This window comes from Squalius cephalus (assembly GCF_949319135.1).
Source record: "Squalius cephalus genome assembly, chromosome: 7".
NCBI lineage: Eukaryota > Metazoa > Chordata > Actinopteri > Cypriniformes > Leuciscidae > Squalius > Squalius cephalus.
In genome coordinates this window covers 23,578,807-23,594,565 of record NC_137128.1, presented here as the reverse complement: position 1 = coordinate 23,594,565, position 15,759 = coordinate 23,578,807, and the positions used below count along the sequence as shown (strand labels likewise).

The 15,759-nt window shown below is 37.6% G+C and overlaps 1 protein-coding gene across 1 annotated transcript in view; it reads right to left on the bottom strand.

The window, feature by feature from the left end:
* Positions 1-160: 160 nt before the first annotated feature.
* The window catches only part of atr (ATR checkpoint kinase), a 35,970-nt gene continuing 20,371 nt past the window's right edge, over positions 161-15,759 (bottom strand). The window contains exons 28-47 of the mRNA XM_079875970.1: positions 9,367-9,539; positions 8,806-8,970; positions 7,590-7,681; positions 7,390-7,481; positions 7,129-7,306; positions 6,839-7,027; positions 6,382-6,541; positions 6,095-6,274; positions 5,876-6,018; positions 5,685-5,782; positions 4,117-4,349; positions 3,897-4,031; positions 3,547-3,747; positions 3,288-3,431; positions 3,049-3,199; positions 1,791-1,947; positions 1,472-1,625; positions 1,218-1,369; positions 739-844; positions 161-476 (exon numbers count right to left, since the gene is read on the bottom strand). Coding sequence (XP_079732096.1) covers positions 303-476; positions 739-844; positions 1,218-1,369; positions 1,472-1,625; positions 1,791-1,947; positions 3,049-3,199; positions 3,288-3,431; positions 3,547-3,747; positions 3,897-4,031; positions 4,117-4,349; positions 5,685-5,782; positions 5,876-6,018; positions 6,095-6,274; positions 6,382-6,541; positions 6,839-7,027; positions 7,129-7,306; positions 7,390-7,481; positions 7,590-7,681; positions 8,806-8,970; positions 9,367-9,539 — 3,077 coding nt within the window. The 3' untranslated portion in view covers positions 161-302. The remainder of the gene's footprint in view (positions 477-738; positions 845-1,217; positions 1,370-1,471; positions 1,626-1,790; positions 1,948-3,048; positions 3,200-3,287; positions 3,432-3,546; positions 3,748-3,896; positions 4,032-4,116; positions 4,350-5,684; positions 5,783-5,875; positions 6,019-6,094; positions 6,275-6,381; positions 6,542-6,838; positions 7,028-7,128; positions 7,307-7,389; positions 7,482-7,589; positions 7,682-8,805; positions 8,971-9,366; positions 9,540-15,759) is intronic.

The window sequence follows — 15,759 nt, the reverse complement described above, 5'->3', positions numbered from 1 at the left end:
TAAAGGGTAATATTAATCAAAACCTGTTTAGCTGCATGCAGGCATTTTAAGTGCATGTTCAGTGCTAAAAACTAATGCTGAATGTTAGTGTACAGCACTAGTGCTCATATATCACCTCTAAATTCCTTTAAAACAGAACACATATGACACATGTTTCTTTAAACATTAATGAAATTTAATTAACCTATTGAGGAACATTGAAAATAACAGTGACAAATATATCAAAATACAGAACAAAAAAAATAGACCTAAACAGAAAGCTTATGTTGAGTTTTGGTCTCAAACTGAAGTGCAAATGTCCATCACAGATAAGGACCCCATCCAAGGTACATCAGGCACAGGAGATTATCATCAGTGGCTTCTTGAATGAGGTAATGTGCGTGGCCCTCAATGGACAGAGGTAAGCCCATCACTTTATTTCTGCTCTTGATCACTCCCTGAAGACGCTGCTCAATGTCCAGAACATGAGTCTTAGCCTAGTGTGGAACAAAATCGAATTATGAAATATTTATTTCCAACTATTACTTAAGCTTGTTATTTAATCTATAGTTGAAACGCAACAGCTCAAATTGCACATAAAGATGAAGCACTTAAGTACTCGAAGCAAGTGTATTCCAACCATTATGCCTTATGTTATATATAATTCAATCCTGCTTAACTGAATATAAAATACATATGATATACTGTACGTCACAGATGCATTCTCATTCAGGCTGAGGCAACTAATTGATGAAGTACCTTCTCATTGAGGATCTCTCCAGATTCATTAACTTGTGTCTTAGAGGAACCCTTGACAGGCTTGCTCCACTCCACCAAAGGATCATGCAGGAATGTTTTTAAAACACTGATAAGGAATATACAAGAGATAATTATGCAATACAAATACTGTATGAAATGTTAAGCACATTCGAAATACTCAACATAGAACAGATATTTGGTTTCAGAGATGTTATTTTTAAGATATTCATGCATTTCTACTTCGGTATTCAAGAACTGTTTCTTTTTTCTAACATATTAGAGTGATTTCTAAAGGATCATGTGACACTGAAGACTGGAGTAATGATGCTGAAAATTCAGCTTTGACATCACAGGAATAAATTACATTTTAAAATATAGAAGCAGTTATTTTAAATAGTAATAATATTTGACCCTTGACCCTTCAGAAACACTGCAAACCCTAAACTTCTGAATGGTAGTTTAAGTTCTGAGATGTTCACCTCATGAGTGGCTCTCTTTGGTCCCTCATGAGTCTGAGTGTGACTTCACAGGCCTGTCTGAACAGACCCTCTGTGCCCATGGACCCCATTGCATGAACCATGTTCTGAGTGAGCCGGAAGGGAACCACCTCAGGAACATCAAACGTCTCCCCCTTAAGCACCACACAACACATTTGTTCTAGTTACCCAGAGGTATCAAGTTTTAGGGAGCAATCAAATTATACAGACACATTCCTCATGACTTCCTCTCAAACCTTGTTGAAGAGGCAGTTGAAATCCACATGGACGGACTCGCCGGTTAAAGAGTCAAACAAAATGTTCTCTCCATGGCGATCGCCAAGCCCAAGAATATAGCCCACCATAGACATGACCGCAGTAGAGCGACAGTAAGCAGACCTGCTGTTGTACCTGTGAAATGCCACATTTGTCCCATGTGTGAAGATGTTCATGTAGGTGAATTTGTACTGAATTACCCTAAGCTCACTTTTAAGAGATAATATTAAGAAAATAATAGCATACTACTGTGCAAAGATATTATGAATGTGAATAGTAAAAAAAGCCTGTCATATATACCAAGAGGTGGGATCAGGAAATGTCCGTAGGAACCACTCATGAAAAACCGGTGGGTGTCTGGCACACAGCACATCTTTGTGCAGCTTCAGCTTCTCCTCAAAAGAAGCTGTTTTTGGCAAAAGCAGCTTGCGCAGCTCCGTCCCACTGACATAGATCCCTGTTTAAAAGAACAAATACATTTTCACTCAACTGTGTCAAAAATGACTTCATGGAGATGCTGACAGCCTGAATAAACTCTTTTTAAAACAGCATGTTTTATACATCTAAAATTGATTCTGATTGGTTAATCAATATTTCATGTCCATATACAGTACACTACTGTTCAAAAGATTGGGGTCAGTATTTTTTTTTAAGAAATAAATATTTTATGCTCACCAAGGATACATTTATTTGATCAAAGATACAGTAAAAATAGTAATACTGTGAAATATTATTACAATTTAAAATAGCTATTTTTCCCCATATATTTTAAAATGTAATTTATTCCTGTGATGGCAAAGCTGAATTTTCAGCATCATTACCAGTCTTCAGTGTCACATGATCCTTCAGAAATCATTCTAATAAGCTGATTTGCTGCTCAAGAAACAACATACATTTTTTCCAGGATTCAGGAACAACATTTATTTTGAAATAGAAACCTTTTGTAATACCTAAATAAAGGTATTCATTTATTTAAAAAAAATCTTACTGACCCCAAACTTTTGTACTGTTTATTAATTTATTTGGCGAGTAGCCATGTAATAAGCAGGATAATGTCCTGTGAGCTGGTCATTATCCAAAATAAAGCACTTGAGAGTGATACAGTGTTTATTTTATGATAATGACAAGCTTTCTGTGAGTTTATGACCACAAATATTAAATGTGATTAGGTGCAAAGTTGTAATTAAATATTATGGTAACACTTTGTGTTACATAATATGTTACATGTACTTACCATAGTAATAACAATAAATTATGCATAATTAAATGCAACTAACCCTCAACCTAATCCTAAATCCTAATCCTACCCTAACCTTATAGTAAGTACATGTTGTTAAATAATATTACACAGTACTTAAATATATAATTACACTGTAACAATGACACCTTAAAATAAAGTGTAACCAATATTAAATAACAAAATGTGAAAAAGAAGTAATGTAACAAATTTACAATCAGTTATGGATTAGTGTTAAATCACTGTCAAGTTATATTATGCAACACATGACAATATTCCATTATACACTGTATATCAGTAGCAGCTATGAAATCAGCACACCTTTCTCTTTATACAGCTTTGTGAGGATGTGGCGTAAACCCGCTGTGTTGTTGACCCACTCTATTATGCCGCACTCTTCATTCAGAGGGATGACGGCGTATGTTCGAATGCGCAGATCCCTCCGTCTAGACTCTGCATCTTTCCTCAAAGACTAACAAACAACGGCGCATTTTTATTATGCAAGTTCTCGGGAAAATGCATTTAAATGCGGTATTTAGTGAACAGCACAACGCTACTACCTTATTAATGAGACAGTTGAACTCCATCAGCCTGCAGTCTTTCCTCAGGTCATCTTTAGGTTTGCACATCATGGTGTAGAACTTTCCATCCGAGCCTCTGAGCGAGATCTTTTTTGGCTTCTGCAAGGATGCCAAGATCTCCACCTTTTTGAAATGGAACGTATGATGATATCATGAATAATTCATCTTTTAAAATGAGAGTGAATGTGATGCATCATGTGCCCAAAAACTGGGGAATGGTGAAACAGGTTGGACTGACGGTGTCATCGAAGCCGGCGAGGTAGACCCAGTGCCCTGGAAAGGCATCGTGTTTGGGGTTGGCTCCTCCAGTGGAGGGCAGGGTGGGTATAAGGACAGACTGCAAGGGGATGAGGATCTGACTGAACGTGGGCTCTTCCACCAGTTTCTTCAGCATTTTGAAGTGTATACTCATGCTGAGGGTGCTGCTGTTTCCATCCACCTATACAGTTAAACAAAAACAGTTTATAACAGCATCCATAATATGCAAGACTAATTCAAGAACCAATTGATTATAAAAATGAATTTTGAAGGGGAAGTTATTAAATACTAATAAATGATGTTTTCGCTAGTGGTACAGTCTTGTCTTACTGGTTTATTGCCGAGCTCCACCAGTTTGTCAGTCAGTCTGTTGGCATCTCCGATAAATTTCCCAAATGAGTTATTCAGACTGATGGCCTTCTTCAAGATCTCCTTGCATCGGTTCATTCGAGTCGGATAGGAGGACTAAAATACATTTTTAAAAAGCATATAAACACTTAATACCTGCAAAAAGACATTTATAGATATGGATGTGGCTGAGGTGTCTGACCTTTGACACAGCAGTCATCATCCACATAGCTTGTTGTGGGTAAGCTAAGAAGACTTTGGCAACAATCTCCATCAGCACAGCGAAGACCTCGTTGTTGGAGTGGCAGATTCGGGAGATGAGCTGTGAAAAAGCTGTGAGGAACTGGTAAGGCAAGAGGTTGCTAGTGTGTTCGCTGATGACGGAATTGATTTTAGTAAGCTCAGCCCGCATCTGGACTCTGTCAGAGCGGCCAGCTGAAAAAGATGGAGCAAGCAGGATTGTTTTAATTAGAGCAGTGAATATTTGGTTTGACAGTCAATCGATTTCGATTCAAAAGCATTTTGAATTGGACTGCAAACTCACAGTGACCAAATTCGAATCAATACGCATACAATAATTCAGTATTTTTAAAAATGCATTAAAGGGGTCATGACATGAGAAATCAAATTTGCCTTGATCTTTTGACTTTTAAGAGGTCTTTGAAACATCATGCAAGTTTCATAGCCTAAAACGGCCTCATTACAAACAAAGTATGTATCTAATCAAGCTCCAAAAACAGCTCATTTTGATATTGCGGGATCTGTGACGTAACATGGGCAAATATATTTGCATATGACTGCCTCCAGATACATCATCTCACCATAGGCCTCATCATTTTTGGTGTTTTTTTTTTTTTGCATTCAGTTTCTGACATCCTCCACGCACTTGAGTCTGCCGACGACAGGACAAATGGAAGAGTGAAAGAACGTTCGCTTTGACGCATCTTGTTTAAACAGCTCATTTGCATCTCTGAACACATTTCAGAAGGATCCCAGCATCGGAAATAAGTGTATGGCTAACTTTAATGGCGTCCTGGATCGCGTCAGAGGATTATATGTTTGTTCAGAGCATTTTGTTTTGTAAACGTGGCACAGTGTAATGGAGATTTCGCAAAGAACTCTGAATAAGTGCATAAGTAAATTATTTCATAATGCTTTGTCTGTAAATTACGATTTAATATGGATAATGTATTCAAAACACTAACTCGAGTGTAATATGTTTTTATTTTTGTGCATAAAACTTTATTGACATTATAAGTGAACCTCAAGGAACATGTTAAAATAATAAAAAAAGCAATGTCATGACCCCTTTAACATAATTTTTTTAATACTTTCTGTAATGTATGTAGACAAAAAACAAACAAAATAATAATAATAAAAATGTTTTAATTATTGTTACTATTATTATTAATTTGTGTAATATTGTACACAAAATATATATATAAATTTGGTTACACTTTATTTTAAGGTGTACTGAGTAATATTAATTAACTACATGTAATTACTATAGGGTTAGGATGAAGGTGTGGTTTAGGGTTAGTTGCATGTAATTATGCATAATTTAGTTCTTACTACTGTAACCACATGTAACAATGACACTGTAAAATAGTGTTACCAAATATTTGACCAAATTGCAATTCTTTCATTTTTTTTAGCATTTTAAATCAATTACTGTCCAACACAAATGCTTTAAAATATTAATAAGATCAATGCATATGAATCGATGCATTAACAAAACAGTGTATCATCTTGGCCATCTTTGTGCTTTACCTTTTTCAAACTCAAAAACTTTGGCTCCATAGTCCAGCCATAAGGTTAGCATTCTGGGCATGGCTTGATAGATATACTGATTGCCAAACTGCAGGGCTCTATGAAGAGAGCACAGCATTACTGTATCTGACTTTCACACACTGAAACATTTTGAAGCCCTATAAGAGGATTACCAATAGAAGACATCTTACTTTCCAAAATAAGTGACAATATAACGAATGAGGTTGCCCTGTCTTTCCAGTTTGTTGTCAGTGACCATAGGCATAACCTTGTCGTAGTATTTGGCAAGGTAGAAGTTCCCATCCTCCCATTCTGGCAAAAGATGGGTGACATCCTGCATGAAAGAGAAACATTGACTGATTAATCTGATTTCTGTTGCATCTGTCCAAGAATGTGATTGACTGAAATACCTTATAGGTTTTCATGATGGCATTGCTCTCGAAGTTGGCCGTCTCCTCCATGTATCTGCCCACCAGCAGCATGGCATTCCCTTTTATCTGGATTCTCTTGGGGTCTGTGAGTGGCTGGTCATCAGGAAAACACTGCTGCACACCTTTCTGCAGGACTATCAGAGCCTGATGCACATCACCCTGTAACAACAACATCTTTCCTTATAACTACAATTTCAATGATGGAGTAAGACCCCCGTCAAACAGATCTTCATTGGCAAAAACAACATTAAGCTGAGCTGCTAAACCTTAGACCAGAGCCATTTGGCTTTCTCGATGAAGAGTTCAGAGAGGTGGGAGTTCTCAGCATTGAGCAAGGCGTTGAAGGCTGTCTGGTGATGGCCAGCTCTTCTGGCTACACGAGCGCTCTGCAGCCAGCACTCGCCAACCTGCTCCTCACACGAAGACCTGCAATGAAGTCGTCATATCTCATATATATCCACTCAAACTAAATAGTTCACCCGAAACTCATGGTCATGTCTTTTGAAACCTACAATACTGGTCAAAAGTGTGGAATAATTATATATCTTAAAAGTCTCTTATGCTCACCAAGATGGTATTTATTTAAAAATGTAATTTATTCCTGTGAAAGCAAAGCTGAGTTTTCAGCATCATTATCAGAAATGAGCTAATTACTTGGCTTTCTGAAAGGGAAGTGAAACATTTTGCACTGAAATATGTAGTATGAGTAGTATGTGCTCATACCCCTTGCTGAGACTGAGAAGAGCTCTCCGCAGAGCCAGGATGGGTTCCTTGGCTCTGAATGAGTTTTGGGTCATGAGTAGGCGGGCGTCCCAGTTGAGTTTGGGCTCAGGCTTCTTGGATCTTCCAGCTTCTGTGCTTTCCTTCTGCAGCTCACTGAAGGAATGTTCCAACTCACACAACATGTGCAGCCTAAGACACAACACCTTAGTCGAAAATGCATTTGAACACATTGTATTTGTATTTTAAATGTTACGTTTTTATTTTTCTGAAACTGTCAACCATCGGATTACCTGACTATGTATTCATATCCTCTCTGATAGGTGCCACACTCAAAACTGGCAGCTGATAAAGGGACAACCTGCTCTTTCCTGGATATTTTAAGCTTTTCATACAATGCCTCTGAATCTTGCTTCTTGGCAGCCAGCAACATTTGGCCAAGTCTGACACCCCATGTGCTGGACTTACAATCTATAAAACAGAAATGACAAAAAGTAATGCTTCTTCAATTTGACAAACATTTCTATGTTTCTAGAAACAGCAAAATCACTTACCAGAGGCAAGATAGTCCTCAACCAAGTCCCACTTTGACAGTTTCCATGCTGCCTCGACCCGGTAAGCATTTAGATCAGACTTCCAACGTGGCCTTTGTAAAGGAAATAACGTTAGTTTAAAAACACAAAACCTGGGGTTGCGTGAACCACAGTGTGTCACTGAATCACCCAGAGGACTGAGTTTACATCACTACGCCTACCTGCTTGCAAGAACTCCATTGACCTGGGTTATTACTGTGGAGAGTTGACCAAGGCCCAACATAGAGTTCATAACCCCATGATAATGGACGAGCTTCATACAAAGATAAGAAAGTGAGAGGGAAATGTATCAGTTACAAAATACTAAAAAATAAGAAAGTAAAGACAAAGAAGATTATTTAATACACATATTGTTCAATAAATATATTTTACTAGTTCTTTCTGGCACAATAATTCTTGTGTGTGTGTATATATACTTTATATGGACAGGGTTTAAAGTATGCCTATAGACAGTTTTGGGGGTAACGCATTACAAGTAACGCGAGTTACGTAATCAGTAACAATTCTAGTAACAATTCTAGTAACTAGCAAAGTAACACATTACTTTTTAAAATTTACTACAAAATATCTGAGTTACTTTTCAAATAAGTAACGCAAGTTACTTTGTTTTCCCATGTATTGACTGACACCTCTCCTGTCCCCAAATAGAGAGTAAGCGCAGTGTGCGCTGATCTCACATGCACAAAAACAGATTCAGTATTTATTCATTAAAATGAATAAAAACAGTGAAATGCAAAATCAGATTATTACACAAATCTCCAATAATTAAATATGTTAAATAATCACATTTTTAACCAATGTCTTTTCTGCTGACCTTCCATGATCTAATTTAACCATACTAATAAGCAAAAATTACTTTAGATAAACATCACATTTGTGTTTAGTTTTTGTTTTGTTTTTATTGCTGAAGTAAGAGTGTTGATCTTTCTTCTCCTGTTAGTTCCTATTCTTCTGCAATCCACAATCGGCCCCCGGCTGTACAGACATTTCCTTCATCCTGAGGCTTATTCATTTCACGTTTGGTGTGAAAGGGCATTTGACAAAAATATAACTTTTTTTTAATTTACTTAACAAAAAGCAAACAAGCAAACCCAGTCCGGGTGAGAAAAAGTAACGCAATAGTAATGTAACGCATTACCTTCCATAAAAAGTAACTAACACAAACAGTTACTTTTTTAGGGAGTTACTTTTATAAGTAACTTTCTCCAACACTGCCCATAATTACTTCCATAATTAAATAATTATTAATTTCACCCCTAAAGTTTCTTAATGTGTTCCTTTTTTTATTTTTTTAACTAAAAATCAAGCCCTGCCAAAGCACACACATCTCTACATTTGCCAGATGTTTATAAGAATAAGTGTGTGTGTGGTGCTGACCTGGTCTGGCTCGAGTTGGATGGCTCTGTCGTAGCAAGCAGTGGATTCACGCAGAAGTCCAATGCTCTCATGCTCCAGGATCTGCTCTCTCAAGGACGGCTCCTCCTTCCTCAGATCATTCACACCCCTCACACCATCTGGCTCGTGCATGGCCGCATACATAGTCTAGAAGACAGGTTATAGCAGATAGCTTAAGAACTGATCTGATTTATTGACAAGTAATAATGAGATTAACGTGCATGAAACAGTTTTCAACTCTCTCTGAATATTTTCTAACCCCATTTAGTTTTAAAGAACTGCATTTCATGTTTGATATAAATACAAAAATGCAGCCTTGGTGAGCTTAGAGACAAAACATTTAAAAAATCTGACTGACCCCAAACTTCTGAACATTAGTGCAAGTTTCATGTCTCCACATCACTTCACCAGTCAATTATTTTCTTACATCATAAAGTAATTTTGACTCAATATCAATATTTTACAGTTATTTATTTTAGTAAGTAGCCTAACCATAACCAGCAACCATTACAACTCGTGCAAAATTCTGTAGACTCGTAAGACCTGTAAGAATGAAAGATGGTCCTGAATGTTCTGCTTCTTCTCACGGATGAAGGATTCAAAGTGCATGACAGCCCGTGTGTAGGCTCTGGAGCGGAAGGATGCCTTGGCCAGCACATCCTGAGGAATGCTGTTGAGGAAGGCTACTACGCTTTGATATTCACTGCTCTCTGGACCTAAGAGGACAAAGAAACAGTCAGAATTACTTTCTAGAAGCAAAGCAAAAACCTTTCATTTACATTAATGCATAGGTTTGTACAGGATGAACTAAGTTTAAAACTGTTTTATACTATTTCAGATCTACAGAATTCACCTGGGTTATTCTCAAAATATGGTGACAACATGTCTCTTGACTTTTCAATTATGAAAAATATTTAAAACTTTATTAATTTAAGGAACACCTTTTTATAATACTTTTATTCAGCAAGGACACTAATAAAGATAAAAAAAAATATTTTTTCAAAACAAATTCTGTTGCTTTAAACATTGTATTCTTCAAAGAATCCTGAATAGAATGCATCACAGTTTCTACAAAATTATTAAGCAGCACAACTGTTTTCAACATTGATAATAATAAGAAATGTTTCTTGAGCTGCAGATCAGCATATTAGAGTGATTTCTGAAGGATCATGTGACACTGAAGACTGGAGTAATGATGCTGAAAATTCAGCTTTGACATCACAGGAAAAAAATGACATTTTAAAATATAATAAAATACAGATTGTAATAATAGTTTAAAAACATGCTGTTACTGTATTTTTGTTACTTCTTTCTTTCTTTCCTTACCGACCCCAAACCTTGAATTAAAGCTGCAAGCAGCGATGAAAGGGCCCTCGCACCCGTGCCATCAACACTCGGTGGCTTTAGGAAGACAGAGCATGGTTGGGCAATGTACATTTAAGGAGGTATATATAGTAAGAGTATGTCAAAGTCAGTTACAAAATGTTTTGTATAATGGTGATAATAGCATGCTTCATGACTCAGCTAAGTGTTGCTAGCATGTTTAGTATGTTTCTAGCATGCTTAGTACACAATAATTATGTTGTTAGTACTGCATAACTGTGTTAACCATGTCAGTTTCTGTTGCCAGTAGTTGGGGCTATGTCTATATCTGAATATTGCTATGTAGATGTGTTCAGTGCAGGACTTTTATCAAACATGTGAAGTTTGGGGCAGATTGGACATTGTATGCTTGAGTTACAACAACTTCCTTTAGCATTTCTAGCATGTTTTATGATGTTTCTAGCATTTTACATATTAATTTTGGGGTAGATTGGACATTGCATTCCTGAGTTACAGCAAATTCATATTTAATTGCAGTAATATCATGCTTTAGCACTTAGCTAAGTGTTTGCTAGTATGTTTTAGCATGTCTCTAGTATGTTGGTAGGATATTTAGCACCTACTGGCATTTTTTTATATGTTATTAGGAGTCCAGAACAGTGTTAAACGTCACTTCCTTTTGCCAGCAGGCGGCGCTATGACTATAACTGAATATGAGCATGGACATGTGTTCAAAAGATAACTCTTATCAAATGTGTGAAGTTTGGGGTAGATTGGACATTTTATGCTTAAGTTACAACAACTTCCTTGAGCTTTTATAGCATGCTTTAGAACTTAGCTAAGTGTTGCTAGCATGTTTCTTGCATGTTACATATTAAGTTTGGGGTAGATTGAACATCCCATGCCTGTGTTACAACAAATTCCCATTTAATTGCAGTAATATCATGATTTAGCACTTATCTAAGTGATTGATAGCATGTTTTAGCATGTTTCTAGTATGTTGTTAGCATGTTTAGCACATGCTGGCACTTTTTTATATGTTATTAGGAGTCCACAACAGTGTTTAACATGTCACTTCCTGTTGCCAGCAGGTGGCGCTATGACTGTAACTGAATATGAGCATGGTCATGTGTTCAGGACAGAACGCTTATCAAAAGTGTGAAGTTTGGGGCAGATTGGACATTGCCTTCTTGAGTAACAACAACATCCTGTTTCATTGAATTAGCATGCTTTAGCACTCAGCTAAGTTTTGCTAGCATGTTTTAACATGTTTCTAGCATGTTTAGAAGTCAATGGCATTTTTAACATCTTGCTAGAACGGCATCAACGTGTTAAACATGACACTTCCTGTTACCAGTAGGTGGCGCTATTACTATAACTGAATATTCTCATGTAGATGTGTTCAGGCCATGACTCTTATTAAACGTGTGACGTTTGGGGCAGATTGGACATTCCATGCCTGTGTTACAGCAAATTCCTATTTAATTGCAGCAATAGCATGCTTTAGCACTTAGCTAAGTGTTTGCTAGCATGTTTTAGCATGTTTCTAGTATGTTGTTAGCATGTTTAGCACTTGATGGCACTTTTTTTATATGTTTTTATATGTCCACAACAGTGTTTAACATGTCACTTCCTGTTGCCAGCAGGTGGCACTATGACTGTAACTGAATATGAGCATGGTCATGTGTTCAGGACAGAACGTTTATTAAAAGTGTGAAGTTTGGTGCAGAATGGACATTGCCTTCTTGCGTAACAACAACATCCTGTTTCATTGAATTAGCATGCTTTAGCACTTAGCTAAGTATTGCTAGCATGTTTTAACATGTTTCTAGCATGTTTAGAAGTCAATGGCATTTTTAACATGTTGCTAGAATGGCATCAACGTGTTAAACATGACACTTCCTGTTACCAGTAGGTGGCGCTATTACTATAACTGAATATTCTCATGTAGATGTGTTCAGGACAGAACGCTTATCAAAAGTGTGAAGTTTGGGGCAGATTGGACATTCCATGCCTGAGTTACAGCAAATTCCTATTTAATTGCAATAATAGCATGCTTTAGCACTTAGCTAAGAGTTTGCTAGCATGTTTTAGCATGCTTCTAGTATGTTGTTAGCATGTTTATCACTTGCTGGCACTTTTTTATATGTTATTAGGAGTCCATAACAGTGTTAAACATGTCACTTCCTGTTGCCAGCAGGTGGCGCTATGACTGTAACTGAATATGAGCATGGTCATGTGTTCAGGACAGAACGCTTATCAAAAGTGTGAAGTTTGGGGCAGATTGGACATTCCATGCCTGAGTTACAGCAACTTCCTGTTTCATGGCGAAACATCGAAATTTGTCAGGCCGCCGAGGACCCGCCCTTCGACGAAAACTCAAGATCTTCGCAATTTAACGTCGCAAAGGCCTTAAGATTACACTCACCAAATTTGAAGATGATCAGATTAAAACTGTAGGAGGAGTTCGTTAAAGTACGAGGCCTGAAAATGGCAAAAACTGCACAAAAATCTGAGAGGAAGTTCAAAATGGCTGACTTCCTGTTGTGTTTAGGGCTATGCTCCAAGAGACTTTTTTGTAGGTATTAGGTCATTACATGTATGTTCCGAATTTCGTGCACGTACGTGGAACGTTGCGGGAGGCGCACTCTGTTGAACTTTTATAGGTGGCGCTATCGAGCCATTTTGCCCCGTCCAATTCTGAAACCTATATCAGATGTAAATTTTCGCCAGTTCTGACGCGTGTGCAAAGTTTTGTGAGTTTTCGAGCATGTTTAGGCCCTCAAAAATGCAATTAAATGCGGAGAAGAATAATAATAATAATAATTAAAGCTGCAAGCAGCGATGAAAGGGCCCTCGCACCCGTGCCATCAACACTCGGTGGCTTTAGGAAGGCAGAGCATGGTTGGGAAATGTACATTTAAGGAGGTATATATAGTAAGAGTATGTCAAAGTCAGTTACAAAATGTTTTGTATAATGGTGATAATAGCATGCTTCATGACTCAGCTAAGTGTTGCTAGCATGTTCAGTCTGTTTCTAGCATGCTTAGTACACAATAATTATGTGGTTAGTACTGCATTACTGTGTTAACCATGTCAGTTTCTGTTGCCAGTAGGTGGCGTTATGACTATAACTGAATATGAGCATGGATGTGTGTTCAGGACAGAACTCTTATCAAACATGTGAAGTTTGGTGCAAATTGGACATTGCCTTCTTGAGTAACAACAAAGTCATGTTTCATTGAATTAGCATTCTTTAGAACTTAGCTAAGCATTGTTAGCATGTTTTAACATGTTGCTAGAACGGCATCAACATGTTAAACGTGTCACTTCCTGTTGCCAGTTGGTGGCGCTATTACTATAACTGAACATTCTCATGTAGATGTGTTCAGGCCATGACTCTTATCAAAAGTGTGAAGTTTGGGGCAGATTGGACATTCCATGCCTGAGTTACAGCAAATTCCTATTTAATTGCAATAATAGCATGCTTTAGCACTTGGCTAAGAGTTTGCTAGCATGTTTTAGCATGTTTCTAGTATGTTGTTAGCATGTTTAACACTTGCTGGCACTTTTTTATATGTTATTAGGAGTCCACAACAGTGTTAAACATGTCACTTCCTGTTGCCAGCAGGTGGCGCTATGACTGTAACTGAATATAAGCATGGTCATGTGTTCAGGACAGAACGCTTATCAAAAGTGTGAAGTTTGGGGCAGATTGGACATTCCATGCCTGAGTTACAGCAAATTCATATTTAATTGCAGTAATATCATTCTTTAGCACTTAGCTAAGTGTTTGCTATTATGTTTTAGCATGTCTCTAGTATGTTGGTAGGATGTTTAGCACCTACTGGCATTTTTTTATATGTTATTAGGAGTCAAGAACAATGTTAAACGTCACTTCCTGTTGCCAGCAGGTGGCGCTATGACTATAACTAAATATGAGCATGGACATGTGTTCAAGAGATAACTCTTATCAAACGTGTGACGTTTGGGGTAGATTGTACATTGCCTTCTTGAGTAACAACAAAGTCCTGTTTCATTGAATTAGCATGCTTTAGCACTTAGCTAAGTATTGCTAGCATGTTTTAATATGTTTCTAGCATGTTTAGAACTCAATGGCATTTTTAACATGTTGCTAGAACGGCATCAACGTGTTAAACATGTCACTTCCTGTTGCCAGTAGGTGGCGCTATTACTATAACTGAATTTGAGCATAGGCATGCGTTCAGGCCATGATTCTTATCAAACATGCTAAGTTTGGGGCAGATTGGACGTTCCATGCCTGAGTTACAGCAAATTCCTATTTAATTGCAGTAATAGCATGCTTTATCACTTAGCTAAGTGTTTGCTAGCATGTTTCTAGTATGTTGCTAACCTGTTTAGCACTTGCTGGCTCTTTTATATATGTTATTAGGAGACCACAACAGTGTTAAACATGTCACTTCCTGTTGACAGCAGGTGGCGCTATTACTATAACTGAATATTCTCATGTAGATGTGTTCAGGCCATGACTCTTATCAAACGTGTGAAGTTTGGGGCAGATTGGACATTCCATGCCTGTGTTACAGCAAATTCCTATTTAATTGCAGCAATAGCATGCTTTAGCACTTAGCTAAGTGTTTGCTAGCATGTTTTAGCATGTTTCTAGTATGTTGTTAGCATGTTTAGCACTTGCTGGCACTTTTTTTATATGTTTTTATATGTCCACAACAGTGTTTAACATGTCACTTCCTGTTGCCAGCAGGTGGCACTATGACTGTAACTGAATATGAGCATGGTCATGTGTTCAGGACAGAACGTTTATTAAAAGTGTGAAGTTTGGCGCATATTGGACATTGCCTTCTTGAGTAACAACAACATCCTGTTTCATTGAATTAGCATGCTTTAGCACTTAGCTAAGTATTGCTAGCATGTTTTAACATGTTTCTAGCATGTTTAGACCTCAATGGCATTTTTAACATGTTGCTAGAATGGCATCAACGTGTTAAACATGACACTTCCTGTTGCCAGTAGGTGGCGCTATTACTATAACTGAATATTATCATGTAGATGTGTTCAGGACAGAACGCTTATCAAAAGTGTGAAGTTTGGGGCAGATTGGACATTCCATGCCTGAGTTACAGCAAATTCCTATTTAATTGCAATAATAGCATGCTTTAGCACTTAGCTAAGAGTTTGCTAGCATGTTTTAGCATGCTTCTAGTATGTTGTTAGCATGTTTCGCACTTGCTGGCACTTTTTTATATGTTATTAGGAGTCCATAACAGTGTTAAACATGTCACTTCCTGTTGCCAGCAGGTGGCGCTATGACTATAACTGAATATGAGCATGGCCATGTGTTCAGGACAGAACTCTTATCAAACGTGTGAAGTTTGGGGGAGATTGGACATTCCATGCCTGAGTTACAGCAACTTCCTGTTTCATGGCGAAACATCGAAATTTGTAAGGCCGCCGAGGACCCGCCCTTCGACGAAAACTCAAGATCTTCGCAATTTAACGTCGCAAAGGCCTTAAGATTACACTCACCAAATTTGAAGATGATCAGATTAAAACTGTAGGAGGAGTTCGTTAAAGTACGAGGCCTGAAAATGGCAAAAACTGCACAAAAATCTG